We start from the raw sequence: 14119 nt of genomic DNA, 5'->3' as shown, positions 1-14119 counted from the left end.
AATTAAACATAAATTTGAGTCTAATAATCAAAACAGTTTTAGACTCACAATCGCTCTCATACGGCAAAAAATATAAATAAACAAAAAAAATGAAGAAGAGAGAAGTGAAGAAGAAAGAGGGCAATGAATGTATTTTGGACCTCACAGAAGTTCTTATTAGATGAAGGGTAATGATCACTGGGAACATGAGTTTACACATGCTTTGATGAAAAAAAAAATATCTCTCAAAACGGGTGTAAAAGTATGGCCGTTTGGATACACGGATTTTAGAATCCAAGTTTTTAGTTTGAAAACAATGTAAAAGAGAAGTTCATGATCAAGCAGTTGTATGCTGTCCTGGTAGCGTTTCTTTGATTTTAAGTGAGAAATCTAGGTTTTAAAAATCTCTCATGGACACTGAGATTTCTAGAACCTGAAAATATGGGACGATCTGCTACTCTCTTGCTGTTGGAAAGAAGGGCGAGAAGTAAAAAACGAGTCAAGAACGAGTGTTAGTCCCCTTCTCTCTTAGCTACAATTTTGAAGAAATCCTAGATTCTAAAATCTTCGTATAAAAATCATGTCACAGTGGTTATTAAATCATGCTTAATCAGTGCCATAAGGGGGGCTTTGTTAACAAAAAAAACTCTTAGATGAATGGTTCCGATTACCCCTAGTAGGCCACGTGTACGGACGTGATTGAAGAAACTAACTAACTGGCATTGCAGGCCCAGTCCTCACAACCACGTCTCCACGTTTCTCGATCCCCTTTCTTACGAAATTAGAAGGCGCCGATCTCAATCGCCCTTTATCAGTAGGTTTTCCGAAACCCCTTGTAAGAAAAAAATAAAGCTGTCGCGCAGAGAAGCAAAGGTGGAGGGATCCAGAAAAAAACAAATGAAAATGGCTTCCCGCCCTTCTTTGCAGAAGGTCAGAAATTTCTCAGATTTCTAGGGTTAGGGTTTCTTCTTTCTCACTCATGCACAATTTCATGTTCTTCGACGAATCCGTGATTGTTTTTTCTAGGGTTAGGAAATCGTTTCTAGGGTTAGGGTTTCTTGTTTATCATGCACAATTTCATGTTCTCCTTGAACAGATGCATGCATGATTGTTTTTTTCTAGGGTTTGGAATTTTCCTTTATCTATTGTTTTTGTTTCCCCGTCTCGTTCGATCTCTGTTGTTTTTCTAGGGTTTTGTCGCATCTCTAGGGTTTTGATTTTCCTTTATTACGATTGCTTGTTTTTCTCAGTGCTGGGGTTCCTTTGACGCACAGATCCTGTAGAAATCTGGGGGATGATATTCGCCTTTGGAACGATCAAAGCAAAACCTTAGTTTTGGAAAAAAAATAATTTCTTTTCTTTCTCGCTGGTTCTAGCTAGTCTTAAAGATGCGTTCTCGAAGGCCTGGGGGTGGTAGAGATCGTTCTCCTCCCCCTGCGAAGATTAGGGATCATCGATCTGAATGGCGTTCAAACCCTTACCATGGTGGCCGCGGCAAGGCACTACACTCTCCGCGGCGTGCATCCCCCCGGAGTCTTAGCCCTATGGGGCGCGAAAGGAATCGAAGGGCTTTAGGTGGTGGAGACCGGAGTCATAGCCCTATGGGGCGCGAAAGGAATCGAAGGGCTTTAGGCGGTGGGGATCGGAGTCTTAGCCCTATGGGGCGCGAAAGGATTCGAAGGGCTTTAGGTGGCGGAGATCGGAGTCTTAGCCCTATGGGGCGTGAAAGGATACGACGGCCTTTACATGGTGGAGATCATCGGAGCACTTCAGTTGAGAGGAGAGACTACAACAGGCATTTGAATTCTGATGGCAATAGAGACATTGGCTTCGACCGATTGCGACAGTCCCCATCTGGACTATCCCGAAACGGGTTGCAGCTCCAGGATCAGTTTCCATATCGAGACTCGTCGTCTGGCAAACTCCGTCATGAGTACTTTTTACCGGAACCCCCTGCTAGTTTGGACATCAAACCAAACCATAAGGATCATCACATTGGCATTAGCGGAGGTGGTGGTAGTTCCAGAGCTAATAAAGATAAGGATTTCCAAGGGAATGGTGCTTTGGGTCTTGATGGCCATGGGATGCTAGTTCAGAAATCTATGTGTTTGGATGATGGGTCAGTCAGGACCTTCTTTACACTGCCTCCTGATGCTGGGTGTTCATCAGGTCCTGCTTTGAATTTGGGTAATTTGAATATTGGCTTTCATGAGGATGAACACCTTCGGCACCACGACAGCCTACATCTGAGCAAAATGACGCTGAGAGAATCTTATGAAGAAGAAAATAAGTCATTTTATCCAAGGGACGCTTCTTATCATTCAATTCCATCCTCACAGTCCAAGGCTTATGGGCATGCCGCAAGTGGCCTTGGAAGGGAAGACTTCTTTGGTTCATATAGAGACGGTATGCATCCACAATCTGGTGGTTTTGGTAGGAGCAATGAAAAGTTCTCTGATCCTTTGGACTCCGATGGATACGGTCGTACACAACTCTTTGAATCTAGAAATGGCCCTGACCTTCCTTCAAAAGATCCTAACCCTTATCAGCGGGTTCCACTTAGTCCAGCTCGAGATGAGCCCCGGGATTACGGTTACCCCGAACTTAGTCGAAGAGACAGGGGTGACGCAAGCTTTCTCTCTGACGAATTATACAAAAATGTGCAGCCAGGTGCTCGAGGGGACTATGCTCATAGGGGGGAGCCGTCAGGATCAACTTTCATGGACCTTGTTGGAGACAGAATTGTTGATACTGAAACTTCTCGTAGAAACCTGAGAGAGGGTGGTGTATGGGATCACCATTCTCTTCCCAGAGATCCAATCCCCAAATACCATGATTTGAACCCATCAACAATGGATCGGTATGGGGATTTTCTTGGTTCTAGAAGCACCAATCTTGAGTTTGGAACAAAAACATCCCAAGAAAATGGAATCATGCATTTTGGAAAAGATTATGATTTTGGAAGAGATGCGGGTCCAGTAGATTACAGAGGAAGATTAAAGAGTCCACCATTGTTGGAACGTGATCTGGATATCTACAGACTCGATGCAAGCGCCCAACGGAGGTCTAATGCAGAGGAGATTGGTGTTTATGACACATCTGAGAGGACGCTGAAAAGAAAATATGTTGTAGACGAGATGAATAGGCATAACCCAAGAAGCACAGGACCAAGTAATCTGGATACCTTTGGAAGAATCCAGGAGCTGGGTGGCAGTGATGAGCCGTGGATTGGTCAAGAGCGTGTCAGGTTATTGCCATCTAAAAAATTGGGACTTGGACACACCCAAAATAGAATGCCTGGGAGGTTGTTTAATGGCTCACCTAAAGCATCTGTATCTGATGCTTGGCAGCCACCTGAAGATGTACCAGCACGTGCCAAAGGGAGATTGACCGAATTCCGTCTTCGCGGTGGCCGAGATATTAACATAAAAAGCCGTTTGAGACCTGGTTCCTCAGATTCTCATGGTTCATTTCCATTCGATAACAAACAAGAATTCCGTAGGCCATACAAGTTTCGAAAAGGGCACGGAGAAGATAGGCATGGCAGTGCGAATGAACAGAGGCATGGCTATCGGAATGAGCATGTTGGAGATCCACTAAAAGATGCAGTGGTTCGTGTGAAGTCTGATCCTCCGGAAGGGTCAGAGGAATTTAGCCAGCAGGTCCATAGAGTCTTCCTTCGGTTTTCTAAGCACTTGTATGAGAACCCCGCTCAGCAAAGGAGATACCAGGAGCAAGGAAAATTTGGTAGCCTGCTTTGCAGCGTATGTGGCAGGTCTGTCTTTCTAATTTGTGATGTTTCTGGAAGCAGAGCTCATTTTCCTCCCTATATTTTGATACAGAAGTTGCATATATGTCGTTTAATCAGTTGCCTCCAATCATTAGATGTTAATAGCACTTTTTTTCAATTTAGAAGGATGTTATCTGTTAGGTATTGTTTGTGAGTTCGTTCTAGTTGCAGGCAAGTTTTGAAGGATTGTTACTGTCCCTGAGAGGTTTTCATCTCATGTAAAAGAGGATAAAGCTGAAAATCCAATGGTTTATAGTCCCTAGCAAATCGTCATTTCTGATGGAACACAACTCTGCAAGGTAAGGAGAAGCTTTGCATATTTTGAAATATGCATATTTCAAGCATTTTATGGGGGTCGTTGCTCGGATATTAGTCGCGCTGTGATCAATAGTAGAGGGCTGTTGGTCAAGGAGTAACTGCAGTTGTTCCTAACAAATGGTGAAACTGCTTCTTTAATCTGAATGAACAAATTCTGGGAACATGAAAGAAAAGTATGAGATGTTTGCCACTGGAAGTTTGTAGCTGTTGGAATATGCATACTTCAAACATTTTTGGGGGCCGTTGTTCAGATATTAGTCGCACTGTGATAAATGATAGATGGTTGCTGGTCAAAAGAGTAATTGGAGTTGTGCCTACCAATTGATGAAACTACAACGTAAATCTGGATGAACAAATTCATGAAAGAAAAATTATGTTATGTTTGGCACTGGAAACTCTTTTTAGATTGTATGACCACCAATTTTCTTTTAATTGGTTGCTGGTTTCCAGTATCAGAGAATGTTTGCATACTCGGGGGATATGTGACTCATGTCAAGTGAACCCTGCCAGTGAAGTAACCCTTTTGTTAGCACTTTGTTGGTGCCTTTTTTTTAATATTCTAATCAGCGTCATGAGATAATAGAACATCGATTGTTCACTTGGATTGTGTACTTAAGCCACTACTGATGGAAATAGTCTAGAATCTAGCTGCATGGCTGTAGTGCATCTGTTGATGGATTTCTTTGAAACGGGATGGAGCATGTTATTGCAGTCACATGGGATTTATAGAGGGCACCTTCACTGAATTTCAAATGTGAACAACTCGAGTCTAAGCCTCCAATTATATAATCCCACCACCATGATAAGAGGAGGCACTCCTTTTGGTTTCACCTGCTAGTATTTCAGCATCAGTCGGTCCAATATGATCGATGGTTGCATACTTGGGGAAATAGTATGCTATATTGTTAAACTTTGATATGTATTTGACATTGCACTTTGATTCCTCCATCGTATGATTGAGTGTCATGTTACAGTTGATTGGCATTTTGATTACAGCGTACATATTTTTAACATTTCACCTTCTCTATGCTTCGATGTAGGTTTAGAAGGGTACTGATTTTTACACTGTTTAATTGCAAGCAATTCATGTAGTTATTGCCCAACTATACCATGATCAGTACCTCAGGTAAGCATTCTGGAATGCTGACTTTTGAGGAAAGGGCTTTTTATGTGTTATTTTTGTGTACTTTGGCTGTTTGGCATCATAGAGACTTCACTATTAAGATCAAATTAGGTGTAAAGCTACACGAGATGTGGTGAACAATTGTGTGGAAAAGCTGTAGTTTCCAAAGTGGGAGGCGAATGCGAGAAGTGGTGTAGTAGGCAGCATCAAGAGGTTAAGGCCCTGAAATAGAGAAATGCAAGAAGCATAAGTACTAAGCGAGGGGAAAGCAAAGAGAAATGTGTGAGGGGAGCATCATGGCCCTCATGGGAAGTGAACGTGAAGCATGTAAGAAGCATAATTGGAAGTGAAAGTGATTGTATAGAAAGAGACAAGGTTATAGTAGTTTAGATAGGGAGAGTGAACGTAGGTTAGGGTTATAAGTTAAGGAGGACTTCTCAGTTGATTAGGGGTACAAGTTTTAGGGATTTGTAGATTTATAATTTTGACATTTTAGTCATTAGATTTGATTTTAAGCTATGGTCTAAAATCCACCCTTAATATTTATTTTTTCAAAAAAGTAAAATAAAAAACACTCCTTCAGAGTGTATTTTAAGGAGTACCAAGTTTTAAATACACAATGTTGGTATTACCAAAGGAAAAATAGTCTTTCGGAAAAGTAATTACCTAAATAAGAACCATACTCTTCACTGAAAAAGAGTATTACTGGTTACTGCTAAAATTTGGAAGCAATAAGAATTTGTCTTATGAAGCAAGCTTCTAACCTTAATAGGAAAGTGAATATGATTTTGATTTCATCAAATGAAACATTGAATTATTCATGGAGTATTGTTTTAGAAATGACACTAAAAAATTACTAGGTCGCGAAGATTAGGATCTCAAATATGTTGTTAAAGTAAGGCCTGTGTTGCACAACTTGATTGAAATTAATAAGTTGTAGCTAACATTTCTATATCAAGATCTAATACTTCAGTCTATTATATGTCATTATTTAAGATCCTGTTTACGGTCACAAAGAAATTGAAAAAAGTTCAAAAGGATTTTCTTTGGGAAGGCAAGGAAGAAGGGAAAAGTTAAAACACTAGTTAACTTGAAATCAAGTGTGCTTACCAAAGAAAGGAGGAGGTTTGGGCATTGGAAATTTAATCAGGAGAAACAAAGCTCTCTTGGGGAAATGGCTTTGGCGCTTTGTAACTGAAAAGAACGCTCTTTAGAGGAATGTTATAAAAAGCAAATATTGAGAATCAAAGCAAGGGGTGAGAGGTAGGTAGATTAGGTAGAAGTCGAGGCTTAGAGGCGTGAGGTCTATTTTTCCTATTTTTGACGCATTCTGTCAAACGATTAGATTTAGTGTGGGGGATGAGAAGAGTGCGAGTTTTTGGAGAGATAGGTGGTTAGGTATTATTTTGTTGTCCCACGTTTTCCCGTGTCTTTTTATGATTGCTTGGAATAAAAATATGAGAGTGTTTCCGAAGGGTAGGGGGAAGGGTGGTGTGGGGAGTAGAAATGTCTAGGGAACCTTATAGACCCCCAGTATATTTGTTATACTAGCCTTCTATGCAGGTTGGAGGAGATCTACATTACTTTGGATAAGCCAGATCATAGACTTTGGGCCTCGGAATCAAATGTCATATTCTCAGTTAAATCGCTATTTAGATTTTTTTGGCAATCCCTCGGTGTCTTCTTTTACGTGGCATATTATTTGAAAATCCCTTGTTCCGCCAAGAGTTCAAGTTTTTTGGACTCTTAATAGTATCAACATGAAGGATAGGCTTGAAGATCGTCTTCAACTGGCGAATAAGTGCTACCTTTGTGATTCATTGTGACCTAGTGGTCATGGGTTCGAGTCATGAAAACAGCCTCTCTGCAAAGCAGGGGTAAGGCTGCGTACATTTAACCCTCCCCAGACCTAGCAATGGCGGGAGCCTCGTGCACTGGGCCGCCCTTTTTGTGATCCAAATGAGGAATCCTCTTCACATCATTTCATTCACGACGGGTTGCCTACTCTCATTTGGGACTAGGTTCTCAGTTGGTTTGGAGTCAATTGGGTATTTCCGAATTCTATTCAAGAACTATTATGTAGTTGGAGAATAACAGGTTTGGGCTCTCTCAGTCTAATGCTATGGTGCCTCACACCTTTTGCTATATTCTAGAATATTTGGAAGGAAAGGAGTTCACACATCTTTGAAGGAAGAGGCTCCTTTCTTGATCTGGATGGTTTGGAACATTAGATCAATAATAGTATCTTGGGCTTTTCATCATCATTTGGTTTCAGGATACTCTGCAGATATCATCATTAGAAATTGGAATACAATTTTGAGAAGAGGCGTACCAAATTTAAAGTGGTAGCGAGATGACAACTCCCTCCTAGAAATGTCATAAAACTCCATGTCGACAGTTGCTCCCTTGGTAACCCGAGCAATCCAGGCATTGGAGGAATCTTTAAGAATTCTTTGGGTGACATATCTACTTGAATGCGAGCCCAATCATTGATTCCACTGCAGCCGAGAACCATGCTCTTTACCAAGGATTGACCATTTTCATCACAAGGATGGAGGGCAGCTTGGAAGTGGAAAGCCGTTTCTCTAACACTATTTCGCGGGTCAAAGGGATATTTGATGGGCCATGGAGACTTCCCATTGTCATCGATGAGATTACATTTCTGTGTTTGCATGGTGTTCTTATTTTCTCTCATTCCTAGAAGTGCTAATGATTTGGCTGATCACCTAGCCAAATCAGGAGCATCTAGTGTCTCACTGTACATGGGGCAATCTTTACACCCCGAAGTGCACTTGTAATATTTTATTTTTGAAAAAAGGGAGATGATTTTTTCGCATCCCCTTAAGGATAATGTGTCCCCCTTTTAACGTGATTTGACGTTGAAAGGGGGGCGCATTATCCTACAGGGGGCAAGAAAATCATCACCCTAATAAAATTGTTTATTTATTTCCCAAAAAAAAGAAAGATCAAGGATGCACTGGGCATGGGCAATAGGAGTGATTTGACCCTTCCAGAGAAGGAAGTTATCATGGGATAATTTAATAGTAACCAATCGAGAAATGAGGATAAAGTAGCGGAAGAGGAAGCCATGTGAATCATGGGTTTCAATGTGGGATATGGATATCTAAGGTTTCAAAGGGATATCATGGGATTTTGGAATGGTCAAAAGGAGGAGAATGGAGATGGAGTTAATGGGAGAGAAGAAAAGGATGTTGGAGATGGGCAAAGGGTTGACTTAGCATTATTGGAGAGTAATTCAAAAATGAGAGTTGCGATTTTGGGGTGTTTGAAGATGAGGTTAGGTTTTTCGTGGTCGAATATGGGTTTTGGTGTTTAGTTGGTTCAAAGATGAGATTTGGAATTTAGGGTGTCCAAGGGCTGGGGTTTTGTGAGTAAAGAAGGTATGATTGAGAAAAAAGAATAGGATGCTGGGGATTGGATAAAGTGAAGAAGAAGAGATGATGGATCTAGGTTTACGAAAGAGAGTGAAGAGGAGAGGAGAGGAAAGAGAAGACGCAAAGATAGATTTGAGTGTGCTAGTACGTCTGTTTGATCAACTGGAATTGCCATTGAGTCTTGATCAACGTTGCTCAGATACCATGTTATTATCAAGAACTTTCATTGGTGGGGCTAGAACTTTCATTCATTGTGTTCTAAATGTACAATAGCTTATATACAACCAAGTTTAAAAATACCATACTGCCCATATTGAGATGCATCGTAATGCTATGTTTTGTTTCCAACAGTTTCTGCCTGTTCTTTTGCAGTTCTCATTTTGGCATGTTGCACTGCAGCTCCTATCTATAGCTCTTCTAGGCTTGATGTGTGGTTAGCTCGACATGTTCTCTCTCTGTCTCTCATCCTGTAGCCTTATTCATCCCTATCTATACCTTTACACTTGCCCGTAGTGCGAACCCAACTGTGGACTTCCTTGCTAATAGGGCTGTATATGGATCTTTATTGTTTGTGGGGCAATCTCTAACCCCCTATTTAGCTCTCTAGTTTTTTTTTTTTTTTTCCAGTTCTTAATAAAGTTTTCTGCTAACTTTTCAGAAGAAGATACTTTTCCTTGTAGCTGGTGCCCACTTTTAGTTTGTTTAGTATGTCGTTTCATCTATTTTTTTGAATGGCATGAATTTATTTTGTCTCTTGCTTTTTTATATCCTACGGGAGGTCTTTGTACTTGGGAATATATTGGAACTATTGAATTAGGACAGGGAGAAAGGTTTCCGCTGGTAATCGAACAAACCTATTCTGATCTCAAGAAAAACGTGAGATTTCCTCTCTAGTTGGAGCAACCACCACAGGAGGCCATTATCCTTCCATATCCATCTTAAATAGGATTAAGATTCAATTGTATCATCGTCAATGTGGAGGCAATAAAGAGACATCTAGTTACCTGAAGATCAATGAGTCAGTGGTAACTTCAGCCATGGATTTGTTATCAGAGAAGCAAAAAACAATATAGGGTTATCATTCTATGCCATGTGCCCAGTGGCTATGATATTGTTCTGCCAGGATCTTAGTTGAGTGAGCTTGGGTTTCTCGTGAGAGTGTATGGGTGCTTTCAATTTTCTTGTTTATCATACTCAAATTTCAAAATACATTGGCATTCATTTCTCGTCATGTTGCTCACTGTTGTTGATGATATTCACGATGCTCCCGAACTCAGTTATCTTCCTAACAATTGCTAGTTCGATCTGAATTTGTTTTGTTCAGCCACTCAAAGGAGTTTGTGGACACACACAGCTTGGTAACCCATGCATTCCATTCTCTCAAGGTTGGCTTAAGAACAGATCACTTGGGTCTTCACAAAGCCATGTGTGTTATGATGGGGTGGAGCAGTCTCGTGGCTCCTGACACTGGGAAGGCGTACCAATCCATGCCTGTTTCCGAAGCTTCAGCTCTGAAGGAGGACCTCATTCTCTGGCCTCCACTTGTAATCATTCATAACAGTTCCATGGAAAACAAGAACACCAATGCACACAAGGTCATAACAAATGAAAGGATGGGGGAGATACTCAAAGGTATGCAACTCACTTCAGTTCCACATATTCTGTTTTTTTTAAAATGGAGTTCCACATATTCTGTTGATTCTAGCAAAAGCAATAAAGAAAACGTATCTCTTGTTTTCTTTATGTGGCCTTTTGGAAGTACGAAAAGCATTCCCAATTTTCCTTTTTATTCCATATTATTATTTTTTCAAGTTTGAACTTCCATTGGAATAATCTGGGAGTGTCCCATATTTTTCATACATGACTAAAAGGCGCTTGGGTTCTTCGGACTCAACCCATGGAAGTAAGATATCTTTTGCTTATTTTTTCCCCCTTTTCCAAAAGCAGAATTGTATAACCAAAACTCTCAAAATCAATAAATGGCAGATCTCTCTAGAATATTTATCTTTTATGCTGTATTTCTTCTGTATTTTTACAAATAAGTTGAGCATATTCAGCCAATGTCTTTGTTTTTATTAGTATCAAAATGCTATTATTTTATTTGATTTCTTCTGTTAAAAAATATGTACATTCACTGAGTATGCAGAATATGGAACAAATATGTATATTATTCTAATGCTTTAAAGATTGATGTGACTCGTAATTTATTATTTGTCTTTTAGCAACGTTTGTTGTCATTTTACTCCTTTTTATTGTTCTTTTTCTTTTTCTTTGGTTGCAGAGATGGGATTTGGTGGAGGAAAAGGCAAAGTTTGTCGTGGGAAGCCTGCAAATCAGAGCATTTTGTTGGTGAAGTACAATGGAACCTTTTCAGGACTGCAAGAAGCAGAAAGGCTACATAAATACTATGTCGAAAACAAGCGCGGGAGAAAAGAGTTCCAGCGGTTTGCACTCAAAGACTCTAATGGTGGCAGCGAAGTGAAGGGGGAGAAGGTGGACTTGCTATTGTATGGGTACTTGGGGATTGCAGAAGACTTGAATAAACTCGACTCTGAAACCAAGAAGAGGTGTCATATTAGGAGCAAGAAGGAGATTGAAGCCATTGCAGATGCTCCTCTCAAAGCTGATTGAGAAAACTCAACCCACTGTGAGTAAAATTGATTGGTTGATCAATGCTTTACTCACCACAAAGAGCAACTTATCAATTGAATTTTGATTTTGGTTACTGATTATTTGATTGTTTTCTTATAGGTCTACATTGGTTGATTCACTTTCTTTTGGTGCTAAGTTCCAGTTGATGCTGAAATATGTCTTTGTCATCAGAGGTTCTTGGAAATGTGACAATTATATGTTCTTTGATATGCTTTTGCATGGTTTGGTTATGGAAGAATTGTACTAAAGGTTTTTAGAACGAAAGTATAGTATTACTGTGAAGAGTGTTTCAGAGATGTGTTTAAGACTTGGATAAAACCCTAAGCCACGTCATTTTGATCTGATTTTTCGCATGCGATTGAGGCTAGACAGTAATCTATCTTTTAACAGTTGGTCCTTGCATTTCTAACAGTAGTTTCTGGCGAAGAACTTAAAATGTCTCTTCTCTATCACTGTTTTTTGCTTGAATGATTTTATGTGAAGCATTTATATCGAAATATTATCAGCCAAGTTTTGTAGTATTAGTGCTCAAGTTTGATTGACTCACCTTTGAATGATCTCAACTGTTCATTTGACACGTCTTGCTTTGGATCTCCTACAGCATAAAAATTATGCTGTCCTTCATCATAACATCCAATTATATCTACTTTTCCTCATGGAAGGCAATGTGCACATTCAACAAAAAATTCACTTTGGTAGTGGTAAGATTTTATGAATGGCGTAATTTTGGGCTACAGGAGGATCCACAGCAAGTCATGTCAGATGGACGGTTCAGATCATTCAATAGTGAGACCCCTTTTTATGCTGTAGCTAGCTGTGCTACAGTGGGGTGGCTCAATAATACTAAGAGCGTTCTTATCCTCCTATTTTTGGAAACAATTGTCTGATTCCGGCCGTAGGTAAGCTGGGAAATCTCGACTGATCAAACAATCAAAGTCAAGCCAATCACTAATCGGATTATTTTTTGGCAGAACTCAATCTTGCAAAATGGGTTTCCTATTTAAGGTAGCCCGAAATCAGCACATTCACTTTCCCGTGAATGGCTGAGATTATTATAATTGAGAATGGGTTGATTTTGGACGAGACACACTCAGCAACGGAGGTGAAATCAACTCTAAATTCTTAATACCATTATGCAAGGGAAACCCCCAAGGTTTATTTAAAAACCTTATAAATATGGAGCTACTCTTAAGTATTAAATAAAAAAAACCTGTATTTTTTGTACATTATTTATTGTCGACCAACATAGTAGCAGCCCTGGAAACAGTTTATATGCTCAGTAATGTGCTTATCGTGGATATAATTTATTTTGCTAATCAGTACAGCTATACAGAAATCGAAAAATTGAAGCATCAAACATCAAAGCACGTAAGAGGAGGCGAACAGATGCGCCTTCTTTCTCTGTTCAGTGCCAATCTCACAGGCTTCCAACTGTGTACTTCTTGAAGTTCAGCATTCTTTGCATATTTGAGAAGACAATCCAAGTGGAGAAAGCTAGAAACCTCGAATATTCAAAGCACTGAGATTGCTAAACTGCATCATATTTACAGAAACTCGTTTCTTACATACTAGATGGCTCGTGGCCTCGGTCCTTCCCTTTAGTCCAGCTCTCTGTTAGGGCGTAGACAACAGCTGTTCTAGATGGGGCATAGATCATGAAAGAATTGGGCCGATTATCAAACCACCCTTCCTACAGATCAGCAATATAGAAATTAAGGATGATTTATTGTGTTTGAGTGTGACAGATTTTGGGAAAGTAATGGCTAAAGTGAATAATCTTACAGCGCTTAAGTATTCTGCTGTGTGGTCTATTCTACTAAATCCACCAAATAGTTTGTCATCCGAGTCCAAAATCACCTGCAAAAGTAACATAATTTAGTTCAGGACAATCTGTGCATGACTGCAGCATTTTAGAGAAGTTCAGAAAGGTCCAGACTATTTAGACATGAAAAATAGCTGGAATAATCAAATGCCTGTAATAATGTGTGCTATTCAGTGTTAGAACTCGACTCATAAATCGGCTAATTTCTGACTCCAAGTTCGACTCAGCTTAAGCAACTCGGTCAAAGTTGACGAAATCCAATTAGTGGTAAGAAATCGTTGAGAAAAGAAAAACACAGAGATTGGTAGAAAAAAAATTGTGTGTAAGCCTTGGTTTTTGGGATGACTTCGAGAGAGAAAAAAAGAAAGATAATCCATTGCAACATTTACATCAGCACTCATTTTTGGATTAGTGGCAGAAAGAACTTCACGTCGAATGCATAGAATTTAACCCTCACTGTGGAAATATCATAAGAAACTACATTCAGCTATCTCATTAGATGGCTTCAGATGAGTAACCCTTGGTTCCGTGATGATTTGGAGAAAAAGGGTAATCCATTACAACATCTACAGTGGGCCTTAAAAACCTAAATATGATTAGTTAGACTATGCCATAAAGACATTGCCTGTGCGTGGGACGTGTTTTGATATGGTAGGGGAAGAAATCATAATTATATATCTCACTTTTGATATAACCTCTAGTAGGAAAGATTGGTAGTATGAGATTCTAAGTTGCACAGGGACAGGTAAGAAGTATTGAAATTCGTTACCGGCACTGATGTGATTCAGGGAAGGGAAAATAGAAGATAGAGTGGAAAAGAGACGAAGGGGAAGGTAAGAAGAATGAGAGAAGAAGAAACACACAGTGGGTTTTATAGTATAATTTAATCAATTCTAAAAATTCAATATTTTTATAGAATAATGTGGTCACAATAGGTTTTCTTTAATAAAAAGTTTTAATAGGTAAAAGAATATAATGTTTTATTTTTTATATAAAATCTTATGATTGAGATGGGTAGAACTAAAAAATGATGGTAATGG

The 14119-nt window shown here is 39.6% G+C and overlaps 2 protein-coding genes across 3 annotated transcripts in view; one reads left to right on the top strand and one right to left on the bottom strand.

Annotated features, from left to right (window-relative positions):
- The first annotated feature begins 713 nt into the window (after positions 1–713).
- On the top strand, positions 714–11668 carry LOC143877592 (uncharacterized). Its single transcript, XM_077379738.1, has 5 exons — positions 714–909; positions 1230–3754; positions 9930–10237; positions 10887–11252; positions 11357–11668. Exons 2-4 carry the CDS (start codon positions 1368–1370, stop codon positions 11234–11236), a joined length of 3045 nt encoding a protein of 1014 aa, XP_077235853.1. The 5' UTR covers positions 714–909; positions 1230–1367; the 3' UTR covers positions 11237–11252; positions 11357–11668.
- Positions 11669–12434: 766 nt separating this feature from the next.
- Positions 12435–14119, bottom strand: part of LOC143877594 (1,4-alpha-glucan-branching enzyme 1, chloroplastic/amyloplastic) — a 61061-nt gene continuing 59376 nt past the window's right edge. For both annotated transcript variants that reach the window (XM_077379739.1, XM_077379740.1), the window contains 2 exons: positions 13040–13114; positions 12435–12947 (listed from right to left, as the gene is read on the bottom strand). In XM_077379739.1, the coding sequence (XP_077235854.1) occupies positions 12819–12947; positions 13040–13114 (204 nt within the window). In that variant the 3' untranslated portion in view covers positions 12435–12818. The remainder of the gene's footprint in view (positions 12948–13039; positions 13115–14119) is intronic.

The sequence above is a fragment of the Tasmannia lanceolata genome, unplaced genomic scaffold, assembly GCF_043159265.1.
Source record: "Tasmannia lanceolata isolate RefF3 unplaced genomic scaffold, GAP_Taslan_0.1 ptg000005l, whole genome shotgun sequence".
NCBI lineage: Eukaryota > Viridiplantae > Streptophyta > Magnoliopsida > Canellales > Winteraceae > Tasmannia > Tasmannia lanceolata.
Note: the sequence above shows the minus strand (reverse complement) of the source record. Positions and strands in the feature narration are given on the sequence as shown.

What these genes read in the sequence shown, in the direction of transcription:
- LOC143877592 (XM_077379738.1), top strand. Translation starts at nt 1,368, where the DNA reads ATGCGTTCTCGAAGGCCTGGGGGTGGTAGAGATCGTTCTCCTCCCCCT. An exon ending in CTTTGCAGCGTATGTGGCAG is followed by an intron (nt 3,755 to 9,929) that starts GTCTGTCTTTCT and finishes TGTTTTGTTCAG; the next exon opens with CCACTCAAAGGAGTTTGTGG. An exon ending in GATGGGGGAGATACTCAAAG is followed by an intron (nt 10,238 to 10,886) that starts GTATGCAACTCA and finishes CTTTGGTTGCAG; the next exon opens with AGATGGGATTTGGTGGAGGA.